The 25,473-nt window shown below is 53.4% G+C and overlaps 8 protein-coding genes and 1 non-coding gene across 9 annotated transcripts; 5 read left to right on the top strand and 4 right to left on the bottom strand.

Moving 5' to 3' along the window:
- The first annotated feature begins 609 nt into the window (after positions 1–609).
- Positions 610–1,853, top strand: N657DRAFT_284926 (uncharacterized protein). The gene has a single exon (XM_062786626.1). It carries the CDS (start codon positions 988–990, stop codon positions 1,681–1,683), a length of 696 nt encoding a protein of 231 aa, XP_062649732.1. The 5' UTR covers positions 610–987; the 3' UTR covers positions 1,684–1,853.
- A 1,934-nt stretch (positions 1,854–3,787) lies between these two features.
- N657DRAFT_642719 (uncharacterized protein) lies at positions 3,788–4,087 on the bottom strand. Its single transcript, XM_062792397.1, has one exon. The coding sequence runs from the start codon at positions 4,062–4,064 to the stop codon at positions 3,888–3,890; it is 177 nt and encodes a 58-aa protein (XP_062649731.1). The 5' UTR covers positions 4,065–4,087; the 3' UTR covers positions 3,788–3,887.
- Positions 4,088–4,348: 261 nt separating this feature from the next.
- N657DRAFT_t55 lies at positions 4,349–4,440 on the top strand. The gene has a single exon. It is a non-coding gene; the product is annotated as a tRNA-Phe (tRNA).
- Positions 4,441–4,866: 426 nt separating this feature from the next.
- Positions 4,867–6,506, top strand: N657DRAFT_670119 (P-loop containing nucleoside triphosphate hydrolase protein; the record flags this gene model as incomplete). Its single annotated transcript, XM_062795522.1, has 5 exons — positions 4,867–5,044; positions 5,106–5,408; positions 5,468–5,743; positions 5,796–6,118; positions 6,168–6,506. Exons 1-5 carry the CDS (start codon positions 4,984–4,986, stop codon positions 6,504–6,506), a joined length of 1,302 nt encoding a protein of 433 aa, XP_062649730.1. The 5' UTR covers positions 4,867–4,983.
- Positions 6,507–8,370: 1,864 nt separating this feature from the next.
- Positions 8,371–9,311, bottom strand: N657DRAFT_642716 (uncharacterized protein). Its single transcript, XM_062792396.1, has 2 exons — positions 9,158–9,311; positions 8,371–9,096 (listed from the first exon to the last, which is right to left on the bottom strand). The coding sequence occupies exons 1-2, from the start codon at positions 9,271–9,273 to the stop codon at positions 8,733–8,735; spliced, it is 480 nt and encodes a 159-aa protein (XP_062649729.1). The 5' UTR covers positions 9,274–9,311; the 3' UTR covers positions 8,371–8,732.
- A 1,045-nt stretch (positions 9,312–10,356) lies between these two features.
- Positions 10,357–11,764, top strand: N657DRAFT_678979 (Bromodomain-containing protein; the record flags this gene model as incomplete). The annotated part of the gene is made up of 3 exons (XM_062796129.1): positions 10,357–10,469; positions 10,519–11,384; positions 11,451–11,764. 3 exons carry the CDS (start codon positions 10,357–10,359, stop codon positions 11,762–11,764), a joined length of 1,293 nt encoding a protein of 430 aa, XP_062649728.1.
- Positions 11,765–11,838: 74 nt separating this feature from the next.
- On the bottom strand, positions 11,839–13,162 carry N657DRAFT_642714 (TIM21-domain-containing protein). The gene is made up of 4 exons (XM_062792395.1): positions 12,808–13,162; positions 12,543–12,727; positions 12,417–12,471; positions 11,839–12,348 (listed from the first exon to the last, which is right to left on the bottom strand). Exons 1-4 carry the CDS (start codon positions 13,093–13,095, stop codon positions 12,151–12,153), a joined length of 726 nt encoding a protein of 241 aa, XP_062649727.1. The 5' UTR covers positions 13,096–13,162; the 3' UTR covers positions 11,839–12,150.
- Positions 13,163–13,479: 317 nt separating this feature from the next.
- Positions 13,480–15,333, top strand: N657DRAFT_670115 (ARF GTPase activator-like protein; the record flags this gene model as incomplete). The annotated part of the gene is made up of 5 exons (XM_062795521.1): positions 13,480–13,563; positions 13,614–13,749; positions 13,799–13,982; positions 14,035–14,747; positions 14,800–15,333. 5 exons carry the CDS (start codon positions 13,480–13,482, stop codon positions 15,144–15,146), a joined length of 1,464 nt encoding a protein of 487 aa, XP_062649726.1. The 3' UTR covers positions 15,147–15,333.
- A 3,517-nt stretch (positions 15,334–18,850) lies between these two features.
- N657DRAFT_642711 (uncharacterized protein) lies at positions 18,851–19,664 on the bottom strand. The gene is made up of 2 exons (XM_062792394.1): positions 19,558–19,664; positions 18,851–19,487 (listed from the first exon to the last, which is right to left on the bottom strand). The coding sequence occupies exon 2, from the start codon at positions 19,384–19,386 to the stop codon at positions 19,021–19,023; it is 366 nt and encodes a 121-aa protein (XP_062649725.1). The 5' UTR covers positions 19,387–19,487; positions 19,558–19,664; the 3' UTR covers positions 18,851–19,020.
- Positions 19,665–25,473: the final 5,809 nt, after the last annotated feature.

The following is a 25,473-nucleotide window of genomic DNA, read 5'->3' as shown; positions in this document are numbered from 1 at the left end:
AGAACCGACGAGCGCCTTCCAACTCAGGCTGCGAAAGGCAGGTTTCTTGACGGGAAGGAACAACGCTCCATACCATACACGAAAGGAAGGCACGAAATTGTAGAGCACCGCCCCCATCCCCTCCTTTCTTCTCGACTTCCAGGTTCTCTTCCTCCTCCCTTCGACAATCCATAACTCAGCTACCGGGTAACAACAGAGTGCGTCCATCCTCAGAGAGCCAACTGTCGTCATGTGCGGCAGACCAGTCCAGGGCGAGGCCAGGTATCCATTGCCTCTCCAGAACAACGCATTTGCGCAATCCGGGGCGGTGTGGGCGGTGGCTGAGCTGTGGAACAGTTGGTTGGGCTCAGATGCGTCTTGGCTTTGAGTTGATCTATCTGATTTCTCTTCTGAGTCTTTGTTAGGGAGCTGAACGGCCAATTTGCATACAGCCAAGATGTCAGGCTTCCTGTGGTGAACCCATCTGTGATACCGACTTGCCAGTGTGTGTGATAGATTGAAGAATCCGGTACGCTAGGAAGGCTAGACAGTTGCACATCCGGGGATGGGGATGGAAAGCTCGTACGAGATTCCCTGGTTCTTTCATCAGCATTCCACAGCCAGCCGCGGTCATCGAGCGCCGGACCGACAGATCTTGGCTAAAGAAGGCCGCCCATGTCTGCGGAGAGCGCTCATATACGGAGTACCCAATCGACAAAAGTTGGGTCCGGTTTGGTTGCTCCGCACAGAGGATGAACGGTAACGCTAAAATATTGCAGGATCCGGGATCGGATCCGGGGCAGCAGATAGGATCTTCTTCGTCTCCTCCGATTTTCTATCCTCCTTCCGATATCAATCTAGCACGAAGGGTGATGTGTCTGGAGCAGTGTCGGGGGTGGTTCGAGAATGAGATAAGAATCGTCGACGCAATCTGTGGAGTGTGGGGAAGTGTCAGCACGGCTCGGCCGCTCTTCGATAACTATCCTACAAACCAGGACCGCAGACATCATGAGATACATCCATCGACTTGTCGTTTCTCACACAAAGCCGGCAATGAGCCATTGCAGCGGTCCTGCTGGTCTCATACCCTTCGGCCGAGGATGGTTTGGGGAGGCACTTGGCAAATCCAGGTCGTCCCATTCATTTCGTCACTGTTACCCTGAAATGGCCAAGCCAAAATCCGGGGTACGGAAGCTCGGCCTCTGCACCTTAGGCACGATTTCATCAGAGATAAAGCGCGCCACATTCAGGGCAGGCTTTCGGGAACCAGCGGCCAGAGTCGGTGCTGATGAAGCTTACCGAGGACGCCATTTTCTCAGGGGCTGCTTCAGGACGGTTGTATCAACAATAGCGCCGTCCAATGTCGACATTGCTCATGTCGTGGCTCAAACCCCAAACTGCGTGGGGGTTACCGTCGGGGTTGCAATGGGTTGCACAGGCCGCTTGACGTCGAAACTTGCCCGTATCGAATCTGAAGGTTGTATCACGCCTCAACTTTCAAACCAGGACATCGTCCATTGTCTTTGGGCAGCCAAAAGGGCCGATGAGTCCTTGGAAGGCTTTCCACCTGGTTTCGCTTCCATCCGTCTGCATCGGAATCACGGTGTACGGGTCATCTTCTGTCTCATCGGTCCACAACAGAAATGGGCTTCGGGATCGCGGACTGCCGTCTCTCATCAACCTAACGTTAACCGGAATCGGTAATTGCTTGCAACTCGCAAAATTCTTGCTGTTCGTTCTGAGAAAGCTTCTCTATGCGTGAAACCAGCGCAGTGTCCTGAGTTGTGCCAAGTTGTGCAGCAGGAAAAAATCGGTATCTGATCCGAAGAATTCTCTTGGCCTCCCCCACGTGTCAAAAACCAGGGCCCGGGGACCGTCTTCCTTCCGACCCCAGATATGACGAGGGCGCCTGGCCGAGACCTCTCCAAAGCGCACGGGACAAAGAAAAGCTCTCGCGCTTGCTTCTGACTCAGCCGGACGTGACAGCCCAGCATTGTGCAGGGTATGGGTGTTGGGCCTTCGGCCCGGCTTTGCCGTATCGTTCTCATCCGGTGAGGAGGAGGGAAAACTTATCAGAAGCGTGTCGGATGAACACAAGCAACGTGCACCTCGCAGGCCAGCTAAAAGGATACAGTACAATTTTCATATTTCGGTCGCCAGCCCAGCTCACAAGCCCGAAAGCGCGAGCAGCACGGCCAGGATGAATCTGACGAGTCAGAATTTCGAGAAGGCTGCAACTGCCGTGGCCCACAGAAAGACCGAGGATCCGCCAGGACGACGAAACGACACAGGAAACGCAGCAAGTGGCATACAAATACGTGTGCCTCATCTGAGAACGCCAACGGCCGTACGGATACAAGATAACCTTTGACACTTCAATGCCGCTCGCTAATGTTTGTCGCCGGGTGTCCTGACACTTGGCCTGAGCCAGCATTCATGGCGCGGCGGCTAACATGCAGCGGAGATCGATCCACCAGTCTACTGCGGTAGATATTCGCAATTCTCCGGCGGCTGTGCTCCACTGCGAGAGATTTTCCCTAGCGCCGGCGTAGCGCCGCAATCAGATCCCGGTGCATCTGGTGCAGCTCGGTTGTTGTCCACAGTGGATTGTGCAAAGGTGAAAGTTGCAGAAGTGTGGGCCCCCAAAACCTGAAGCCATGCCCAGAAACTCCGTGACAGACTTCCAGGTTGATGAAGCCAGGAATTGGAAAGAAAAATACATCGCACCTTCCGCATTACGGATACGGACGTATACACGAGGAGGATGTTCGCGGACCTGTGGCCCTCAAATTCCGACACAGTATGTAGGGCGTCGCAGGCAAGTAGCCAAGGCGAATCAATCCCTGAGGCGGGACCTTCGCGTTGTATTTCCCGTGCTCCTGGGACGAGAGACGGGCAGTCTGCGAAGTCAGCGAAAGGCCAAAGTTTCGGATTCCTGGGCACATTCTTGGAAGATTTTGGATTGGGGCGGTTCTCACAAACCGGGCCCGCTACGGGCAGGGAACTCCGGCTTTTCGTGGTCGGAGTGGGCTTTCAGCAACCCCACAGGATCCCCAGCTTTTCGCGGCTCAACCGCGAGATTGACATGTGCGGGCGAACCAGCAGCTGCCCCTGCGATCACATGGCAGAGGTCCAAATCCGGAGTGGATGAGTGTCGCAGCATGGTGAAAAAGGAAATTGCCCTTTGGATCCTATCAGCCGTCCACCTTCATCCGAGATAGGGCGAAATACATTGCTCACCTGTAATCTCCGCGCCAGCCCCGTGTGATATTGATGTCCGGCTATTGAGACTTTTTGAGCCTCGCCTCACAATGCCCAGCGATAACGTTATCTACTCCCAAGGGATTTGAGTCAAAGCCAATGCCAGAGCTGCGGTGCCGACAGCTTAAAGCTGGCTCTGAAATTTGAGACTCTCTTTTGTTCTTTCGGCTTGACATAGAGGAACATCTGATCTGATGGCGTCAAACTATAGCTGGCGACGTTTTCCCACAAGAACGCGATCATAGTCGGCTGGAAGGAAGCTCTACCGTATCCGTACCCTCGGCAAAGCAAGGGGCCATCGATCCTGGGGTTCGGCATGCTACCGTACTCTACCAAAAGCGTCAGCGGTTCATCCGCCCGCTCCTTGATCCGGAATGAGACCGGGGAAGATTTGCATGTGAGGGTCTCCAACCTTGCCATTTCCGTCGTTATTGGTGGCCTGCGGAAAGCCCATAGCGTCATAGTCGATGTGGGCTTCGAGTATATTGGTTGCCTGTTCAGGGGGGAATGCAGACCCTATTGCAGACCTCATTGCCGACTCCATTGTGATGAATCATCTGACGATCAGGAGATCTCACGTGGTCTTGTTCTGATGAGAAGTGGATTCTCGGCGAGCATTGTTTGCCGGTGAAGACTCGATGGACTGTTCAGGTTCCTCGGGGACCGTCATCGCCAGAGTGTGGTTTGGCTTCGTCCTCAAGTGAATTGGACGGACAGTCAAGGTAGAGCCCGAATTCGGTATTCTCACAATCTGGCTGCTGGTAGGTAGTTGAGAGAGCGTCAGACCCGTAGTACTGTGTAGGCGCAAGTACCGAGCAAGGCATACAGGTGACAGGTTAGCTTGTGACTAGAGGTGTAGCGTTATATTCAGGTACTTAGCACCTGATTAGACACTCGAGGTCTTACTTGAACTTCACGTATTACCGTCTCTTTTCATTATTTCTTCCATTAGTATATTGGGGACCAGTCTTGATTTGCACTTTCATATTTGCTAACACCGCTCGCACCTTTCTGAGGCAGCGTACAATATAGCACTTGACAAGTCGATATCTTTCCGCCTTCTAGGGCATTTCTCTATAACTTAATAAATCAAAGCTAGAAAGTACTGGCGGGTTTAGCTCAGTTGGGAGAGCGTCAGACTGAAGTCGAAACTTCCGTAACTCAATCTGAAGGTCGTGTGTTCGATCCACACAAACCGCACACTTAACTTTTGCCATCGCACCTGTCATGTGACCGGCTTTGATACTTGTGAAGTAAACCCAGAGCTCAGTTTGAATGTTTAGTTGCGAAGCTGTGACCCTACCACAGTACTCCTTCCTATCTGTAGATAAGTTGATGTAGTAGTATGGAGAACTGGTATCCCAATGTGAACTGAACTTCCGGGAATCAATGTAGAGGTCGTATTGTCTTTTGTTCTACAGAAATCTTGTGTTCTGCCTTCTTAGCTGTCCATCTACTTCGGTATGCGGTGATTACATTTTGGGCCTTCGCATATCTCGGTTTTGCTGTTGCAGCCAAGACACAGCAAACCCTAACCCTTTTGCTATTCAATAGAAGCTGTAGCTGTTATGATTAGATAGCCAGCAGTGCATTATGTTCCGAGATGCACGTGAAGTCTCTCAAGCGACAACTTCCATAAAAGCCAAACCGACTATTGACGGCGCAGGTCATCATTGAACCTGGGAACCGCCCGGCACTTTGGCAATCATTCCCGTATGCAGACGTAAGTATAGAAGGAGAACGATGATGGATTATCACGCAATCCACGGCCACGACATTTCAAACCTCGATCTGCCATCAATGCGTATGTCTCTGCCCTCCTCTTAATCCGACCCTCACATTAGAAAATACTGACACACCGCCAGATCGGCTTCCTACCGTGTCGGCTGCGCAGGCGTTGCAAGAGTTGGAAGGGAGCGACAGCAACTTCATCGCAACTGGCCTTCCGTCCCTTGATGCCGCCCTCGGCTCTGCCCTGGAAGACGCGGCCCATCCAACGGGAGTGCAGAAGGGCCATGTGACAGAGATCTGGGGTCCGCCAGGTGTCGGAAAAACGGCGTTCGGGTACGCTGCAAACCTCAGGCTCAATACCGTTCCTCTGCTGATCTGCTTCAGTGTTCAGCTGGCTTCAAACTGTCTCGGTGAAGGCCGACGGGTTGTCTGGGTAGGTCTGTTCAGCCTGTGTTCCCTGCATCCTTGGCCAGCAGATTGCTCACTCCTCATCCAGACGGATTCCATCGCTTGCCCATCGAGCGCCTGCGTACTGTTGTCGCCACCGGGGCCACAGGGGACGAAGATGCGGGCCTCGATCGCTTAGACGGCTTCACTCACTACACATGCCCGAGCCTGCCGCACCTGATTGCGCTACTCTGCAGACCTACCGCCGCCCTCATTCCACAAGGGGCCGCTCTCATAGTGGTCGACTCAGTCTCTGCCCTGGTCAACCATGCTTTCCCAAAGCTACCTGAAACACGCCCGGCCACCGATGCAAAGGGCAGCAGAGGTATGCCGCAGCCTGAATTAATCGCGCTGGTGAGACTGACGTCGACGGCAAGGACCTTCGGCCACGGCAAGGCGCCTGCAGGTACTTCAGTACATTGTCAGCAGCCTCCAGAAGCTTGCGGCAACGCGAGACTTGGCCGTTGTGATTCTCACGCAGTGTGCCACCAAGATGCAGGCCGAACGTGGTGCGACCCTGATCCCGGCCCTCAATGCCAATGTGTGGGAGCAGGGGATGTCGACCAGGCTCGTCTTATTCCGCAACTGGCTTTGCACAGATTCCGAGTTACGCGGGCTTCACTTGGTGGCGATCCAGAAGTTGAATGGCAAGGGGGTAACGCACTCTTTCAATAAAGTCTACGCCTTTAGGGTGGAAAAGGTGAGCGCAACAAGGCTTGGTCGAATTGCCCGGTTATTGACCGACGCAGCGCGGCCTGGTTCCGGTCGAGTACGATAATACCCAGCAGTCAACCACGCTTACTACTAACCCGGCGCCGAAGCGGAAGCTTGGGGATACCGACTTTGAGATCGCCGACAGCGACGATGAGTCCTACGGCTGGGACGATGACGAGGAGCTGCCACCCATGCCGTCACAGTGGCAGGGAAGCGAGGACCTCTTGCTCGTCCGAGAGCCGGGAAGTGAAGACGAAGACAAGATAACTGATGACCAGCCTCTGGATGCCCTTGGAGACAAAGGTCAATGGCCAGAGAACGGCGAGGACCTAACCGATGGGGAGAGCCGGCCAGGCCGCGGACCAAGCCCCTGAAGCGCCGCTGGGCTCATTCCCGAGTCTTCCATATCATACCAACTGCAGCAACATCCCCGTACAATGTCGGCGGGTTAGCCTCCATATGGAACTCGACAATCTGCTGATGGTCGCCTGGAAGCCGTCAGCGAACAGGTATGATCGGCTTCAGATGCTCGGCTGCTCGTCGGATGCGGCCGCGTAAATGGAGAGGGCCAATTGTGTGGCTTCAGTGCAACCGCCCGGCAACCTTGTGGGTTTCCAGCGCACATGCCTGGCGCTCGGATGCGTTCACACCTGCTCAGACAGCCCGAGCGGTTTCACACCGACCTCTCCAGAACTGTGAGATTCCAATCAGTTTCGCTGTCTTGGTGCTTGCATCATCATTGTGCTTCTCGCACAAATGAGAAATGTTCGGTATGTCGCAGCATCAAGGGGCCGTTAGGAGGGGTGGGTAGCAGTGCAGATAGTTGTTCCAGAAGCAACCTCAAGCGGCGCCAAAGTGGTGCCGGGTCCACCGGTATGGCCTAGCTTCCGCCGGCTGGCGGATGCAATGGCAATCAATCGGAAGTTTTAGATGAAGTTGTGGAAGGATTCGTCAAGACCGCAACTGCGACGCCCAGAACGTACGGTGCTGGATGGCAGGACCGCCGAACAAGCGAAGAGAGGGGAGCTGCAGCCGGTGAAGGTCAAACCGATTCAGGCTGTCAGGAGTGCTGCAAGTCGATCGCTAGCGGGACTTGAGTGTCGTGTTGTGCCATACCTTAATTGCTCAAGATCGATCTCGTTTGTCAAGATAGGGGGTTCATGGACCCGTTCAAGCAGCGTGTTAGGCGGGGACCACCAGACTGACTTCTTGCTCCAAGGCTCTGCGCCCTGTTCGGCAAATTAGCCCGTCAGTCTGAAAAAGATGGTTCGTCTCATGAAAGAGCACAACCAACCCGGCCAAGTCTTCCGACATGTCAAGGCGGTTGCCGTTGAAACGTTTTGACCCCAATGGTTCGCCTGCATACTACAGTAAATGATATACAGCGGATATGCAGGCTCTGCTTCCCCGGCAGCACCCTGAAAATCGCTGGCCCCGTCTCCCCATCTGTCACCGTGCAGATGCACACTATTTCAACCTCGGTCTTGGGATCCGGCTCGGCCGCCAATTGCACCCCATATCTGCGCTTCGTTACCGCTGCCTGGCGTATGGTACCGCCATGTACAATACAATACACGCCATGACACAGCCCATTTTGGATACCACCTCGCCTCTCAGCGTAACATTCTGCTGACTGTCTCCATCCGTACCGAACAACGGCCTGGTATGGTAATTCCAGGGTGTGGTTACGTACAGGTTGGCCGGTCGGTGTCGAGATCCGGGAAGGGTGTGGTTACAAAGTTGGTTTACCTTACCGTATCGCAACAACGCAACTGTGATCGGGGAGTCGGTGGTCGAACGATTCACCCCACGTGTGGGCGACGAGACCGAATGATGGATAGCCTCATCCTGACCAAGAAGAACAGCTGCAGTAGGTGCATTTCTGTTGGCGGAGGGGTTCTGCCGAACAGTCTTTTTCTGCCGGGCCTGTGGAGATGTCCCGGTGTTGATTGTGTTCGGTTGTGCTCGTCTTCCCCATTCACCAAGCAATGTGGACGACTCCGTATGCCCATGTTGTGCGGAGCTTGATGGGCGGTGTTTTATCCCGAGACCCGCTCCTCCACCGGCGTCCTGCAACCGCCGATCGGGTCGGGTGAGGTGCGGGGCCGTGCGGTTCGGCAGGGACGGGAGTCGTTAGCATGGAAAGGTGAGGAGTAGGGGAATGAAATGGACCGGGGCATGGTTCAAAACTCCCATCTCGTGTGCAGGCGTGAATTCGGTGAGCATGATTGTTTGAGAGTGGGGGCAGGAAAGTGAGAGGGGAACGGGACGGCCAGTGTAATGCGGGCTATAACAGCATCCCAGCCATAGCCGGGCTCGAGGAGAGCTTCATGGCTTGCTTTTTGAATTATCACGGTGCTCTGCTCCGACGCTCAGAACTCCCAGCCATGCCCGCATTTGCCCACTGGCGTCAAATCGATATCCCGTGTCTACAATAAAGGATTGATCAACAGGTCAGAAGCAGCCTCCGGCTTTAGCTACCATTATATGCTAGTTGTTGACAGCCTGCTCTAATAAGTCCACGGTGACAACAGTGATAAAGAACAAAGGCCAGGACATGACAACGACGGGGGAACGAAGCCCCGAGTGGCCAAAACACACTACGCCTCGTACAGCGGAGGATTCGCATCAGGGTAAAATGTGGTCGCCCTCAGAAACGCGAGAACCTCATAAACGGCTTTGGTAATGTCGAGACCCTTCTTCTTCCAGTCGCTCTCCGACCACAAGCCCTTCAGCATGTTATCCTGGATGACGGTGACGATAAAGCGGACGTGGTGATCCTCGGCGGACCAAGCGCCCTTGTCCGGGTGATATATCAGGAACTGGGTGCTTCGCGAGTTGACGGCGTCCTTGGCTTTTTGCGTCGTTTTATTCTTGTCGAGTTCGGGTGCCCGAGGATTGTGGGCAAGGAAGTCGGTGACGAACTCGTTCCAGGAGCCGCGGACGTAGACGCTGCTCAGCCACCTGACAGTCCGCAATCAGCCTGAGGCCTCGTAGGATTTGAGCATTTGTGGCAGACACTCACTCGTGGAACTGACGGAGCTCCTTGAAGGGCAGCAGCTCGAGAATCAGGCGCTCATGCTGTGCGGACAAGTGGGCCGCACCAGCGAGGGGCTGCTGCGCAGGCTGAGGTTGACCCATCCCGGGCGGCATAAAATTCAGGTCGTTGTCCGGATTGAATGTTGAGAGGAGTGGCTGAGAGCTCGACGCCTCTTTTGAATCAGCACAACCCATGAGGTACGATGAAGTTGTCCCTCATCACATATATCCGCTCCCGACGAGGGTAATAATGGGATATAAGGCTTTTATAAGTCATTACTTCGAGCAATTCCAAGTCCCTCATTAGCTTGAGAGCTGGGTGCGCCTTGGATGCCTCTCAGGCCGACCACAAGGCTAGCCAATGCAGCACCGCCTCGTTGCGTCGTCACCCTCTCGAACCTCATTTCTCTCTGGCAGCCACTCAACTAAGGAGTAGCAAACTCACTTGCCCAAAATGGCCCTTATTTGCACCTGGCTTCCCCCCCTCCATTCTTCGTTGAATTGATGCGCAACCACCCGCAAAAGTCTATGTCGACATGTTTGATGATGCGAGTATGGATTGCGTGGACAATGGAGGAATGAGAAGAGGGAACTGAGACAAATGCGCACTGTATTTCGATATAAACTTTGCTGAGGGCATGTGCGCCTCACACTGCTGCAGTGGTGGGGCCGCTTTCAAACATGCAACAACCCTTTGCCAATTGCCAGAATGTCATTTCACACACCTCACATCCTTTCACTCACCACATGAAGACACGAGACTAGACGCTGAGATATTAGGGCTTCTCTCATTGAGACCTCTTTTCTGGTTTGCAGACTTTCATTTCTTACCGCTTCCAGCGGTTGGTCCGTCGAGTTTTTCCACCTTTTGGTGAAGTGGGAACCCAGACACTCGGTTCTTGCGTCCAGAGCACGAGCCCAGTCTCACGACACCGGGCCATCATCCGCACACTGCTGTCTCCGCCGCAGATATAATCCATACATGTAACTATACTCAGTTGGTCAGTGTCCTGCTTTTTACTCCATCGATAATGAATCCCTATTCAGTTGAGAGTGTAGATGTTAGGGGCGGATTGACACTGCACTCAATGCTCCTCATACCCGCTTCTTCACCGCCATCAGCAAAGCTCATACCTCGTAACTAGAATATATCAGAACTTCCTTGCTGATAACTCAACAGGCACCATGTCTGACGACGCAGCTGCTCAGCACAACGGAACAACCGAGGTCGAGGACACGGTCAAGGATGCTGTGGTGGACACCAGCGCCTCCACTGAAACCCAGCCCTTCTCCTGGCTGTAAGTCGCCGTGAACAGCTCATGAGACCAAAGCTCACAACAACCCCAGCCAGCCTCATCCGATCTTCGTCATTGCATTGGTCGGCCCCGAGGAGACGCCCTTCGGCATTCAAAAGGATTTCTTGTGCTCGAAGTCCTCATATTACAGAAAGTTCTTTGACGAGTCCCCCAATGAGAGCCTCGAGAACCTCGTGAGACTGCCCGACACCCCGGTCGAGGTCTTTGCCTATGCCCAGAATTTCCTTTACACCGGGAACGTCTTCCCCAATTTTGACAATCTCCCGACCTATGAGGTGCTTATCGGCGTCTGGAAACTGGGCCACGACCTGGGCATCGACGGCCTCTGCGACGCCACGCTCGACGCCATGGCTGAGTGTCGCCGCATCACGCAGCACATACCCGCCACTCCCCTTCTCGTTCAGGTGTGGAAGGACACTCCGGAGGGTTCCTCGATCCGCAAGCTTCTCCTTTCGTGGGCCGCCGAGTATATGAGATCGAGCGAGTCCCGAGCCGAGTTCGCCCGGTCACTCCCGCAGGAGGTGTTGAGCGAGCTGGTGGTGACTATGAGTTCGCTGGAGAGCCCACCCCTCCAACTCGATGCTACACCCGCATCGTCCGGCTCTGCTGGTCAGCGTCGCTCGGCGCCAGAGGCCGAGCTGGAGGAGGCAGACGGGCGCCCCGCCAAGAAGCGCCGCGCCTCGGATGCTGGAGTCAATGGCACGTTGACAGCGGCTGCGGCTCAAGGCACCGGTCGGAAGCTTGGCCCGAAGGCGTCTCTGCCGGGATCTAAGCCAGGGCCGAAACCCGGGTCTAAGCGCCGGACTAGCGCCGCCGTCGCTGGAGCCCAGCAGTTCTCAGCCAACCAAAAGCTTAACTTCTGCGCCGACCTTCTTGCGAGAATGCTGTCCGGTCCTGGTAAGACATTCGCTCTCTTCTTCACCTCTGAACGTCCCTGCACCACGATACTCATCAGGTAAACAGGATTTTGGACGCGCGTGGTCGGCCCCTTCAAGGACCCCGTCGACCCCGAGCGCGACGGCGTGCCCGACTACTTCGAGGTGGTCAAGAAGCCGATGGACCTGAGCACCATGAAGGCCAAGATGGACCGGCGCGAGTACGCCGACGAGAACGAGTTCCTCGCCGACATGAACCAGATCTTCACCAACTGCTACACGTATTGGCGGGAGTCTGACCCCATGTGGGCAGCGTGCGAGAAGCTGCAGAAGTCGTTTGAGGACAAGTTTAGCCAGATGAACAAGTGGATTGCCAAGATGGAAGGGAACGAAGAGAATTAGGTCATGTGAGCTGGGTTGTCTATTTGTTTGCAGGAGTTCCGGGGCCGGCGTATGCCCACCGGATTCGATTCGGGAGTGTGTCGAGAAACGCTTTGGGGTTTATACGCTTTCTATTTTCCAGACGCCGAGGCACCCGCCCTGGAGCAGGATGGTGAGAGGGCCCCAGGGACCAGACTGTATGATCAGCGTTGTATATTAGTAACCTTAGCACCATCGTAATACCCAACGAACGCTTAAGCGAATAGATGATCTCGACAAGCTGCCATGGACAGTAGCTCGTCTTGTTCCAACTTCCTACCTCCTATACTCGTTGGAGTCACAAACTCGGTCATTACCACTGCGAGAAAACAAGCCCAAATGAAATGGTACGTATACTGTACAGGCGATCAAGCCCACTTCACGCCAAATAGCTTGAATCCCCCCTTGGCCGTTCCCTCCTTGGCTCTTGAAGCATCGGCATTCTCCAGGTATATCCTCTGATGGCCCTTGACGTCGACAAAGAAATACTTGTACTCGTGCTCGCTGTGACCGGCACGCTTGACGAGATGCATACCCACCCGCCCCGCGCCTTTTGGCCCTTGAACCTGATGGGGTTGTCAGCTGTGTTTCTCTTCAACCGAACCCAAAACTGCGAGTCCACCTAGTCACTCACGTTAAACTGGATCATGAGGTGCTCATTACCCTGAGCATCCTTGGTCGCAGTCGAGCTGGAGATGTTTTCTGTCAGTGAGCGTCCCTCCGGCCCATGGTTCACCTGAACAAGGGCACGGAAACCCACGCAATCGGCCTCGCCCGGCGCCACTTGTTGTACGTCTCCTCGCCAAACGCAGTAATTTTCTTGCCCTCGCCCAGTAGCTCCACACAGCGCGGGTCCGTCCGGATGCGGTCAACGGCGCGGTTGAAGTAGGTCGTCTTACTGTCGGGCGAGAAGACTTCCGAGTAGAGCACGTAGCCCACACCGCCCTGTTTCCCCCGCCAATCAAATTGTGTGTTGGTTGGTGCTTCTAATGCATGTGGATTCGTTGGGCTAAAGGGGGCCATACCGTCAACAGCAAGCCGACAATGACCATGCCGAAATTGAAGGTCTGCTGGGCGGCCCTGGCGGTTTTCTCCCCTGCTGAGAGCTCGGTCCAGGGCACGTGGCCGTCGTCGTTGAAAGGGGTTACTGCTCGGCGGCGGGATTCGGATGTAGACCCGGCTTGTTGATGCTGCGTGGCATATCGGCGACTCGGGTAGACAAAGGCGGATGGGATCGCTGCGAGGGCAGAGGTGTTGGGCTGGAATGCCGCAGAACGGAGGAGCCGCAACCCCGAGACCGTGACTCGATTCATCATGGAGGCTTGGCGGTGCCCATTGCTGACGGCTTTCGTCAAGCCGGCGTCGATGATGGGAGCGCGGTTGTCCGACTGCGTGTCTAGAGTTTTGAGAAGTTCCACACAAGAAGCTTCAATGCGCAGCATCGGCTTGCCGGGGCGGCAATAACTGGTGGAGACGTCCAGTTCAAAGTGGGGCATTTAAGCTAGCCCATATTGGACTTAGCGGCACGTTTTGATGCCACTTGGAGGATTGGCACCTTCTCCTGAAGCGGCCGATTTCACGATCGCAACATCACCTCGTTCAACTTTCCGCTCGCATTGTGGCGCGAGCGACACGTACTCGGCCAGCAAGGCGCATTTGAACTCCGCCCTAGCGAGAACGAAGAAACCGCTGCAAAGATGAGCGGCCTCGCCTCCAAGCAGCAGTCGCTCAAAATCTTTGAGAAGTTGAAGTCAAAGCCAGCCAACAAGGCGAGCAGCCCCGTATCCCTGCCATCGGGCTCGGAGTACCCGTACTGACTTGCGCGCCCCAGGTTTGCTTCGACTGCGGTCAGAAGAACCCGACTTGGACCTCGGTACCCTTTGGAATCTACCTGTGCCTCGACTGCTCCGCCAACCATCGCAACCTCGGCGTCCACATTTCCTTTGTCCGGTCTACCAACCTCGACCGTGCGTGACCACAACCCCAGCCGCTTGAGTGCGGGCTAACTCTCAGCAGAATGGCAATGGGACCAGCTGCGCATCATGAAGGTGGGCGGAAATGAGTCGGCCACCAAGTTCTTCCAGTCCAACGGCGGCTCTGCCGCGCTGAACAGCAAGGACCCCAAGACAAAGTACACGTCGGCCGCCGCGACCAAGTACAAGGAAGAGCTAAAGAAGAGAGCTGCCCGAGATGCCAAGGAGTATGCGCGCCATCTGCTGGGTTACCGAGATGCATGCGCTGACACCTGCCAGGTACCCGGAGGAAGTGGTCATCACGGACGAAGCGGGCGCTGAGGGCGGAGATACCCCTGCCGAGGAGGAAGACGATTTCTTCTCGTCTTGGAGCAGGCCCGCTGTTAAGAAGCTGAGCCCGCCAATTTCACGGACCGCCACGCCGCCGATTGCCGGACGCACTCCGTCTCCCTTTCTCAACGCGCAGAACGGCAAAGACACTGCTCGCTCCACTTCGCCCCTCGCCAAGGCCGAAGAGGCCGAACCGAAGCCCGCGGCGAGCCGCATCACCACCTCGGCCGCGCTACGATCTAGCACGACCGGTCCGCGTAAGGCGAACATCCTTGGCGCCAAGAAGGTGACGTCGAAGCTCGGCGCGAAGAAGCTCGGCGGCGACGTGGCCATCGACTTTGACGAGGCCGAGAAAAAGGCCAAGGAGGAGGCCGAGCGCATTGAGAAGCTCGGGTACGACCCCAACGCTGAGGAGGAAGCGCCTGCCAAGGCTGCGGCCGCCAAGCCCGAGTCTTGCGCCGCCCTCATCTCTCCCACCCCGGTCAGCCCAGCCAGGGGTAGCTACGGTTCTTCAAAAACGCGCGAGAAGTCTGCGGCCGAGGTGGAGCGTCTCGGCATGGGCGTGACCCGGCTGGGCTTTGGGCAGGTGGGCAGGCCGGCTGCGGCGCAGAAGAGCGCCGGCGGGTTCGGCTCGGTGGGGCCGATCAAGGCGACTGCCGAGGGTAAGTCTCAATTCTTAGCTGCTTCTTCCACACTATGCTCATCTCGGCCCAGACGACGAGGAGACGTACGCCCGCAAGAAGTTCGGCACGCAAAAGGCCATTTCGTCCGACGAGTTCTTCGGCAAGGGTATGTTCGAGGCTGGCGCCCAGGCTGAGGCCAAGTCGCGCCTGCACAACTTTGATGGAGCCCAGGCCATCTCGAGCAACGCCTACTTTGGCCGTCCCGAGAGGGAGGAGGGAGCCGGCGTAGAGGATTATGGTGATTTGGAAAGCGCGGCTAAGGACATGGTTAGGCGCTTTGGCATTACGGCTGCGGATGATTTAGAAAAACTAACAGAATTGCTTGGAGACGGTGCTGGGAGGCTGCAGGGCGCTATTCGGGCATATCTGGGGAGTTGAGGGGTGACTTGTGAAGGGCGGGAGAACTGTTGGACGGCGGCGAGTGCTTGTAATGAACAGTGCAGGCCGGTGTGCATGTTGGTTATGAGACTATTCGAAACATGAGATCAGTAAGGTTAAAGGGGCCAGAGGTGGTGGTAGAAGAAACAGATTATAGGTGAGCCACTGCAACATCGGTTTTTCCCTCAGGACCTCGTTTGGAAGCCCCTCTTTGGAGTGTGCATGGAGATTGTAGTGCATGCCGAGTTCCTTATTTACTGGGCCATGGTGCCTTGCTGCCCTCACTTGTCTCTTGATCTGAGCGGTGTCTACGCCTCAAATTCTGTTCCAGTTACGGTTGGCCTTTGTGCACCCAGTTCCTCCGAGTCATGACACTGCTGCTCATCTATTGCTTGCAAGTTTCCTTCTCATATTCATCCAAGAACTACTTCCTCGTAGGGACTCAAAACTCACCGGTCCAACTGGCCTTCAATGTCGTCTCGTCTGGGACATTTTACTCAAACCAGTGACCGCCACAAGGCGTGGATAGTTCACTTGACGATGTTTTTGAAGGAGGCATCATTGGCGTGCAAGGTGATGTACAATCTAACCCTGGTTTGTGTGTTAGCGCGGAACTTACTTAGTAAGAGAACCTTGAACAAGACAAGAAATTGTCCGGTATTCACCTTCTTCCTCTTGTTCTCCCTCTTTATCCTCTTCTCTCTCTTTCTTTCATTCTTTCCCTTCTTCTTAATTTTATTCTCCTTCCTTCTTCCTGTCATTCTCCTCTGTATCCTCTTTCTGTCTTCCCATGTCCTACATTTCTTGCCTTCTCCCTTGCAATCCCAAACTTTCCTTTGTTGACCAGGGCCTGCCATGTGTTCATCATGATGCTAACAAACAAACCAGGGTTAAATTGTAGGTGCAACCAGCGATGAGTAGGCCATATACAGGTGTACAATGCACCACCTCCTTCCAACGAGCTCACGCCAGTTGACATAACACAATGAGGGCAGCTCTGGAACTTGAACTTCAGCTACCAGATGGCAAGAGTTCGTTTACCCTCCAGAAGATTGGACATTCCCTATGAGAATCTCGCGTAGCTAACCACCTCTATTGGACCGGCGTGGGAATAGGCCTGGCTGACCTTTCCGCTTCTCCTTCTGACGCGGACACAGAGTCTAACTCGAGCCCACCGCCTTCCACAACACAAGTGGTAAAGGGAGGAAGCTGTGTTCAGCCAGTCAGGGTGATCACTCGGCCAAGGGGCTGCGAGGTTGGTGAATTGTTATGATACGGACTGTTCTTTGCCAGAGGCGTGCACCCTTGGTCACGACCTCTTCAATCTGAATCCTCAGCCCACGTGCAAAGTAGCCGATTCCTTTCTCGCCGTAACAATTCAACTGCCAAGGTGGTCCCCGCCACCCGCTCCATGATTCTCCCATGAGTTTGCAAGAGATCAGAGACGGCTCGGGGTAGCCCATTGTTGTCGAGCTTTGTATGGTGTATCTTCCTCCATCTAATCTGAGTTCGGAGACTCGGACCTTCAATGAAATCCCTGCACCAGCAACGTCGACTCAAAACGGCAGGCAGGTGCAAGCCGCCGGCTCGATGCGGCAGTTTGTGGAATTCGTTAGAGCGGGCCAAAATAATGTATGTAAATCCATCCTTTCGACTACGCCTCTTGAAAGATGGTTCAGGACCAACTGCTCTGCGCAGGCTTCCTGCCTTCTGTGGGATGGAGTCGGATAGGCCACAGAATGGTCCCGGCATCCGTCGTGCATGTTCAATGCTCCAATGTCTCGCGTTGAAGAGTCGGCAGTCATTATTCCATGGCCAAACGCTCAACCATGCGAACCTGTGTAGGTTTCAATTCTGGCCGACCATGCTCGCAGTGTGGCCTGTAGTCTCATTGGTTGGTGACAGTCTACTATTTCCGCAGTGCGATCTGTCATCTCTTGCAACAATCACGATCAACAATGCGTGCTTGTACGAGTATGAAACCATGCGATCTACGATCCTCAAGTCCAACAGATCTATCTATTCCGGTCATAGTTACATCTTGAACAAACACGACACATACTAGGAAACCGAGCGAAATGTAGGTGAGTTCCTCCTAATGCCCTTCTCGCAGAATTGCGTCTTAGATCCTGGCGTTTGGTGTTTGCTCGGCATTCTCCTCTGCTCGAATGCGGGTTGCTGCACCATGCGTGCAGCAAGAGACAATGGGCCGACTGAATCGCCCGCATCTAACCGGGTTTTTTTTGCGGGAGAACATCGAGGTTTCGTGAAATGGAGGCAGGAGGAGCCGTAAAGAAGAACCCCAAGTACTGTCCGAGCATCTGGCCCCAAGGGCGCGACCTTCGCTCCATTCTGAAACCAACAGCCAATAAAGAGGAAGAGGAAAGAAAGAAGAGAAAGGAAGAAGAATGAAAGAAGAAAGAAAGAAAGAAAGAAAGAAAGAAAGTAAGAAAGAAAGAAAGAAAGAAAGAAAGAAAGAAAGATAGAAAGAAAGAAAGAAAGAAAGAAAGAAAGAAAGAAAGAAAGAAAGAAAGAAAGAAAGAAAGAAAGAAAGAAAGAAAGAAGAAAGAATGAAGAAAGAAGAAGAAGGAAGGACAGAGGGGGAATGAATAAACGAATGAATGAAGGAGGAAAGAAGGTTAAATTGAAAGGAGATGAGAGTGTACCTGATAACACCTAAGTTCCACACTCACGAACGACCCAGGGTTGAATGGTATGACAGTGGTCTGGATTTCGAACAACGCCGGACCGGCCACAAGCTTGCCCGCGTTTACATATCCATGGGAAGCGAGCCGATCCGGTAGCTTAACTCAGGGGCTTTCAACTTCGAGAATATCCACTCAGAAATGGCCATGGCGACGAGTACCTCAGTCTTTCAGCACCGTGCAAAACTCCGAATATAGGACGCAAACAGGTGCCGTTGCTGGCTGACCTATTACGGCATTGAGTCACGCTGGGGAGCTACTGTAGTCAGTACCACCCTTCGGGAGTCGATGCTCAATTTGCTGTAATCGCCCCAACACAGGGCCATACTCTGAAAAAGGGCCCAATCTCAAAGTAACCAAATGGAATGCACCGAGAACCATCAATCGCAAACACGGAGTCGAAGAAGCAGCGCGGCTCCCATCTCCCTCCGCCAAAAAAGCCGGTGTGAAAGCGCGCATAGGATTATTTCCATGTATCAAGCATTGAAAGAACAGAAAGCACTACCAGGCCAAAGGACGGTATGAAATCAGGGGGCCCGGCCAGGGTGTGTCTCTTGACATGTGCAAGTCTGGGAAGGAGCAGCGCGCCCGTCCTTACCTAAGTTTGTCTCACACAGAATGTACGAAGTAGCGCTCCACACACGCTGTTAGTGTGGCCCAAAATAATGTGAGTAAAAAATCATCCTCTCCACTACCCCTTTAACAGGTTGTCGATTGAGGTACATCATCTGCAGCAGCGCCGTGCACGCAGTTGCCTGGAGGCAGACAGGCGCGGCGAATGCCGAGAAACGCTGATGACCTAACAACTTAGGGGAATGCTGAGGAACCCTTGACCCTTTCATATTTGGTTTTACGGACAGAATGGCCAAACACGAGATGTTCATGAAAACAGGGAGTGAAGAAGGGGGGAAGAGAGGAAATGGGAATGGAACCAACTTGAAGATGGAAGAAGGGACGAATGCGCAACGATTGCAACAACATCCCAGATACATGTGCCAATGTGCAACAAGACCATGGGGGAATTTCATGCTCATGGCCGATCCGAAGGAGGAATTCGAGGTGCGATGGGACCGAACGGAAGATACAAGGCTTTAATCGCTGTTGTATGCTGTCTTTTCGCACGACGGTGAATGCTCCCTTTGCTCCTTGCCGCAAGAGAAAGTAACCGATCAAAGCAGATATCCGCAGCATAGTACGGCACATCGCCTCGCTGCGGCTAGGAGCAGAGAGTGCTGCGTAAGACCGCCGTAGTCGACTTGTGTGGCCGGCGTATCAGCGGCTGGGTCGTTAGAGTAGCAATTCGAATACAGTTCCTTCCCACGAACCGACTCGGAAGGGCCTGTGATATCGAAGAAGAAATATAACCACTTAGCCGGCTGACACGCAACAGTTCCTGACTCTGCACGGTACTGACGTCCCCAACCCGAAAGACTGGGTGTGGTTTCGTGGCAAAAAAGGGGCGAGGGGAAGGCAAGGAGCCTTGCGCATATAGCCCGGCAAACAGACGCCTTAAGCCTTTCAGGCCGGGTCCGCATGACCGTAGCGGTGTCAATCGGAAACCTCCATAGTCCCCCGATTGTCCACCCTGCTCCACATTCGCCGAGCCTGCAGTAACTTCGAAGTCGAAGAGGGTGCGCTAACCGACGTTAGCGTATGACCAAACTGTGGATGCTAAGGTTGTGCAACGGCGGGAGAAACGATCATACCTCACAGGGTTGGTCTTGGCGGTGGTAAGCGAAAACTGTCCTGACTAACACTAACCGTACAATCCAGTCCTGATTGTTAGCGTGGTACAGGGCGGGGCATGATTGACGTAAAAGAAAACCAAGGAACGTATGTGAACCGAGAAGAAGAGAGAAAAAAAAAAACAGAATGTAAAGATATTGAAAAAAAAAAAAAAGGGGGGGGGGGGGGGGTGGGGAGGAGGAAGGGAGAGATGGAGATGAAGCGGAAGAGGAAGAGGAAATAAAGAGAACGAATATACATGAGAAGGGTCAAAGCGAAAGATGAGGAGTAATGCGTAAGTTCCGCGCTAACATAAGTTCCACGCTAACAAACACACCAGGACTATTGTAGTGTTTTTTTTTCTGTTTGAGTGGGGTTCTCAAGCAAAGGTGATGGCGATCACTTCGTCAGAATTGTTTTAGTCCCGAAACCTTATTTGGACAACAGCCAAACACAGAGGGATGTGCCGCACGACTGTAACCCGAGCGCCCCAAGTGTGCCAGTTGCTGCTTGGCTTTGCAGCGAATTTGCTCGCGTAGGTGCGGCGCGGGGAGATTGAGCCCGGACATGGCTGCTCGTTCCAGTCTCGCTTGTTGTCTGGGTATCGGGCTGGTTTCAGGGAAGCCCACGAAGACCCCACACTCGCACAAACGAACATGGTTTGGGCGGCAGACGGCTGTTGTGTCTCCCCAACTCTATGACGATGCTCTGGGAAACTCGAGCGAAGCCCGTCTACCATTCTCTCGGGACTGCTTGGTTGCGCATGCAGCAGTGAGTGGCTTGTCCCCTGCGTCCCTGACGTGGGGGCTTTTCCGGCACCGGAACGAGAACCGGTGGACGGGGCAGAGACCCATCACACCAGGACTTCCGGGTCTAACTTTCTTGATGAATGCGCTGCGCCCTTCGCCTGGGCCATGCCGTCAGCTAAGAATGGATCCCGTTCCAATCGCGCTCAGTTGGCAGCCCTCCCGTAGCATTGGCCCTCGTACTCGAGTTCAACCCGAAATACGCACCTTAATATCGAGGGGTAGTGGCGGCGCCCCTGTCTTCGCCGTGCCACTTCTACCCATCTGCACGGTTCTTGACCAAGCCCCGCTGATTTTCGGCTGCCTGGAGCTGAGGTGCGGTTCGCTGGGGAACAGCGAACTCGGGCAGGGACGTAAGGAAACGAGAGGTATTCCATTGTAAATTGCAATGAAAGACGGTGTGCTGTGCGATGGGCACACCGGTTGCTGCACGTCATCTCGCGCCCGCCCGGGGGCTTCGGCAGTGGAGAAGCGGTGTGACACAGCCGGGGCACCACGCTAGGTGCCGGGTCCGAACCAAAACAAAATAGGCAAGAAACAAAGGGTGTGGCAGAGCTGCTGACAAGCGTTCAGGGGTCCTGTCTCTGCTCCCGCCAGTGGGCGCCACGCTGCTATCTCCGCCCAGATAAATTACTGCTCTGCAGCTTACCACCCAATTCACACACGGAGGAGCTAAGCGCCAGCAACTGCCTTGAACTCCTGTCGTCTTGACATTCATTTGATGCATCGTTGTGTCCGCGATTGGTTAGGTCCTAAGGCTGTTTCCCCCTTCCGTCTGCCAAAGAACTGAAGCTGCTCGATCGGGCAGATGCCGTCTCCGAGTCTTCTCCTTCACACTAGCAAACAGTACAGGGCAAAAGACGGCATGTTCCGCGGAATCAGGTGGAAGGGATGACTACTCTGTACAACAAGATACATGCCGAGGACTAGAAATAGAGTTGTCTATCTGCACTTACCCCCTGCATCTATCTACACTTACTTACACCTTTCGGCAAAGAGGTCCCACCTACCCCCGCACCAAGATTGGCAAGTAGATCAATCACCGTCCCTTTATATTAAGGGACTCAAATTAATTGAATCAATAATATTGTAATGTGAATTAACGTTATAGATCTAGCGAATTTGCATTAAAATGATATTATTAGCTGACTGAGCCACCGAAACTGCTATCACTTTATAGAGGCCAGGCTAACTAGACCATACGACCTATAGCCAGAAGGCCAAGGCGAGGCCCTTGCAGCCAGGCTCTTCACAAACCCACTGGCTAACCTTAGCGATATCCTTAGTACTACCTTTGACTAAGACTTTGACCAACTACAGTTCGAGGTCCGGAAAGGCGTTACTATTAGGGATATAGCTAGAGCTCTCTCAGGGACCCATCCTTGGAAGGCTCCAGGGGAAGACCTTATACTTATAGGCCTAACAAAGGCCTGTGGAAGGCCACTGTTCCAGATCCTGGCAGTGCTCTACACTAGGTGCCTAGAACTACAGTGGTATCTGTCACGGCGATTGCGCCGTGCCTGCTAGGACCCACGGGTGGAACCCGGCATGTGGAAAGCACGGGCCCCTGTGGGTTAAATATTCTGCACCTCGCTGCCGCGAGATCTGTTCGTAGCTCCTCGAGCTACGTCTTGACAATCAAGCCTGCCCGTACCTGACGGAATAGAGCTTAGACTGTAGTTTAGCCCGAATACAATTGTCATTGGATTGTCCGCCTGTCCCGCCGTGACAGTATCTCCTAAGATTCAAGAGGTGTCACAAATGAACCAACGAGAGTCAACAACGGCGGCTTACTTGCAGAAGCCAGTGGGGAACGTAGGACGTTCCGAGCCAATCACTTAGGACCAATAGGAACGAGTACTAGAGGTGCTCCAGAGAGCTCTCAGGAGCATGAGAGAGCACCAGTGCAAGGCCAATCAGAGGACGCTCTAAGAGGCTCTCGAGAGCACCATAGAGCATTGGCTCTAGGTGGCTCTAGAGAGCACGAGAGAACAACCAAATGCATCTAGTATATAGTCACTCGTTCTGGAGGACTCTGGGAGTTCTCCAGTAAGCAACTCAAGTGCAAGATTGTCAGTACCCTTGGACATTGCTTGTTGTGAACCCTTTGGCTTCACCGAACCTCACCCCGTTGTCAAGTATAACCTTCAGGAGTCCCTTTCAGAAGTTGGGGCTTTGAGATTCGTCACAAGAGGGCCAGAAAACTGTAACGGTCACAGGAGTATATTGCAACTAGCTGGTGACGACTCTACGAGTTTGTCTCGAATGGAGAGAGAAGAAGAAAAAGAGTGAAAGACTATGCAAGATACCTGCCGTATTATACCTCTACATCCTTGGCTTGTGCGCCGATATCGAATAAGATAAAGTCCACCGAATCTCGACTCTTAGCCGAGAGTTTGCCGAGGCCTTTACGGGCTTAGCCCATTACAAAAACAGTATTTCTAATGAAGCCAGGGAAGTCCCCAGCTACGTACAGAACTGCTAAGGTTATAGGCCTATAGCCCTCCTACCTACCTTAGGGAAGGTACTAAAGGCTATAATGGCTAGGAAGGTAGCAGAGGCTGCAGAGTGGAACGGCCTACTACCTGATGAGCAGATGAGTAAGAGGGCTAGTGTGATGAATCTCGAAGCCCCAACTTCTGAAAAGAACTTTTAGATGTTATGACTTGACAACGAGGTGAGGTTCGGTGAAGCCAAATGGTTTATAACAAGCAGTGTCCAAAGGTACTGATAATCTTGCACTAGAATTGCTTACTGAGGAAGCTACCATGATGCCCGTAGGCCCTAAGGATCGTAGATTATATACACCTCCTTCTCCTATTATCTTGGGGAGCGCTGGGAGCGAAGGTCGCTCCCTAATGGAGTGAAGGCAAGACTTCGCGCTCCCTTCATGACTAGCTATACCCATGTCTTAAATGATTGGCTCGGGACGCTCCTTCTGCGCCCCACTGGGTCGCTGCATACGGCTATATCCGTGACAGCTAGCCGATCCACTGAACTAGCTATATAGCTAGTGGTTGCTCAGATCTAGGGAGCTTGCAGACAGAGAGCAACCAAATCCCTACCATAGCTAGATATACCTGGAGCCTTCGATACAGTCAACTATTCAAGGCTACTAGATACCTCCCCGGTCTGCGGCTTCCCTAGGTAGCTAGTGCGGTAGACCAAGGCCTGGCTTGAAGATAGGACGACTACACTCTACTTTGACGGCTAAGTCACAGAGCCTATACCAGTTAAAGCTGGGGTCCCACAGGAGCTCCCCTCTATCTCCGATCCTCTTTATACTTTATATTGCTTCCTTATATAGAGCGTTAAAGGAGAAGCATCTAGGGATAGCTATGGTGAGCTTTGCAGACGATACTAACTTCTTAGCCTTTGGCCGAGGGCCCCAAGCCAAGAGGCCTGGAAGACTTGTCTATAGTGGGCCGAGTGTAGAGGGGTGGTCTTTGCTGAGAAGAAGAGCGAGCTGATCCACTTCAACAAAGGCCGAAGGCAATGGCCAAACCCAGTCAACTTGACCCACCCATAGGGCCAAGGCTTCGACGCTATATAGCCTACACCTTCTAGCTGGTTCCTTAGAGTCTAGCTAGATTGGAGGTTAGTGTGACGGGCACCACCCAAGGTCTGGTCAGCTCGCACATACAAGATCGATATTGCTACAACGAGAGCAAGAGCTAAATGACAGGAATGGGCGTGCAACCAGACCTTAAGTACTGGAGCAGAGGCCTATGCGTAAGCATGACCATAGACGTATGATCAGACCCCATGACGTATGCATGACCGCAAGCGTATGACATAACCATGAGAACATGAACGGGGAATCCCGTGACAGGTGGGCCCAGGAGGCTACCAACTGACTATAATGGTATAGGGCCTGGAACTAGGCCCCACCCACCGTACAACCGGCCGACTACAAGCCAAAACTTAACAAAAGGGCACTAGAAAGACATTAGGGCCTTACCGAGGCCGAGAGTCCCCTACTAACCTAGGCTCGAACTGGGGCTATAGGCCTTAAGTACTTCCTGTCAGGACCCGAAGTCCCGTTGGGAGTTAATGTCAGAGTGAAGAAGTACGAGCAATGGGCGACAGCACTGAGCAGCGTGGTAGCGGTCTGTGAGCAACCAGTCGATTGGGAACCACACTGAACTCTGGCCCGCTCTTCTACCTAGATTCTTCCCTCCCTTCTTATTTTCCGCCCTAGAACCGCAGCCCTCCTCCTGAACCCCTCCCGCATACTAAAACATATCAGACTAACTGCTTGCACTCTGCTCTTACATTGCTGAGACATAGTTGAGACATCCCCTAGCGCTACTGCCCTGCTTCCACTCCACTTGACGGCAGCACTGGAGATGGAAGTCGCCAAACCTAAGCCATCCCTGGTCCTGACACTTCCTCTTCCGGGCCAGAGTCTCTCGAATACCTACCCCCTACTGCGAATGCGGCCAAGGCAGGGAAACAGTGAAATACTTGCTATATAGTGCCGCTAACTACTGAAGCCAAGAACCTAGCTGGCTACAGAGATACGCTCGCAGAGAAATCTGTACAGGGCTCTCGACGGGGTGAGGAAACAGAGAGAGAAGGCTTAAAAGAAAGGTGATTAGGTAGCTACTATGCTCTGAGAGGTTCCTGGAGTATAGGCTAGCTGCATGGCTAGAACTAGGCTAGTTTGAGCCTAGTTGGCCATCTGCGCCTTTCTTTTTGCTGTAGCAGGTATATTTAATAGGACTTCAGACTGTTATAGAGTAGACAGAGGATTTTAGTTTAGCCTCACAGGCATGGTTTTCCTTTGTGATTAGTGGTAGAGAGTCTGGCGAGCCCTGAGGCATAGCGGTATAGGAATAATAATAATAAACATTATTAGCGAGTGAATCACTCTAGCAAATTTTGGTGGAGAATATACCATAGGACATTAAGAAATTATTAAATCGCGCTAATAACTTTTTAACGTCTTATTGCATATACTGCTACCAAAATTTGCTAGAGTGATCCGTTTGCTGATATGATCCGCTCGCTGATAATATACGTTAGGCCTTAGGGACTTTCTCTCCTGAGTTAAGATTCTCTAATTATTGTGACGGGCACCACCTAAGG

This window comes from Parathielavia appendiculata (assembly GCF_033297405.1).
Source record: "Parathielavia appendiculata strain CBS 731.68 unplaced genomic scaffold N657scaffold_3, whole genome shotgun sequence".
Classification (NCBI taxonomy): Eukaryota; Fungi; Ascomycota; class Sordariomycetes; order Sordariales; family Chaetomiaceae; genus Parathielavia; species Parathielavia appendiculata.
Note: the sequence above shows the minus strand (reverse complement) of the source record. Positions and strands in the feature narration are given on the sequence as shown.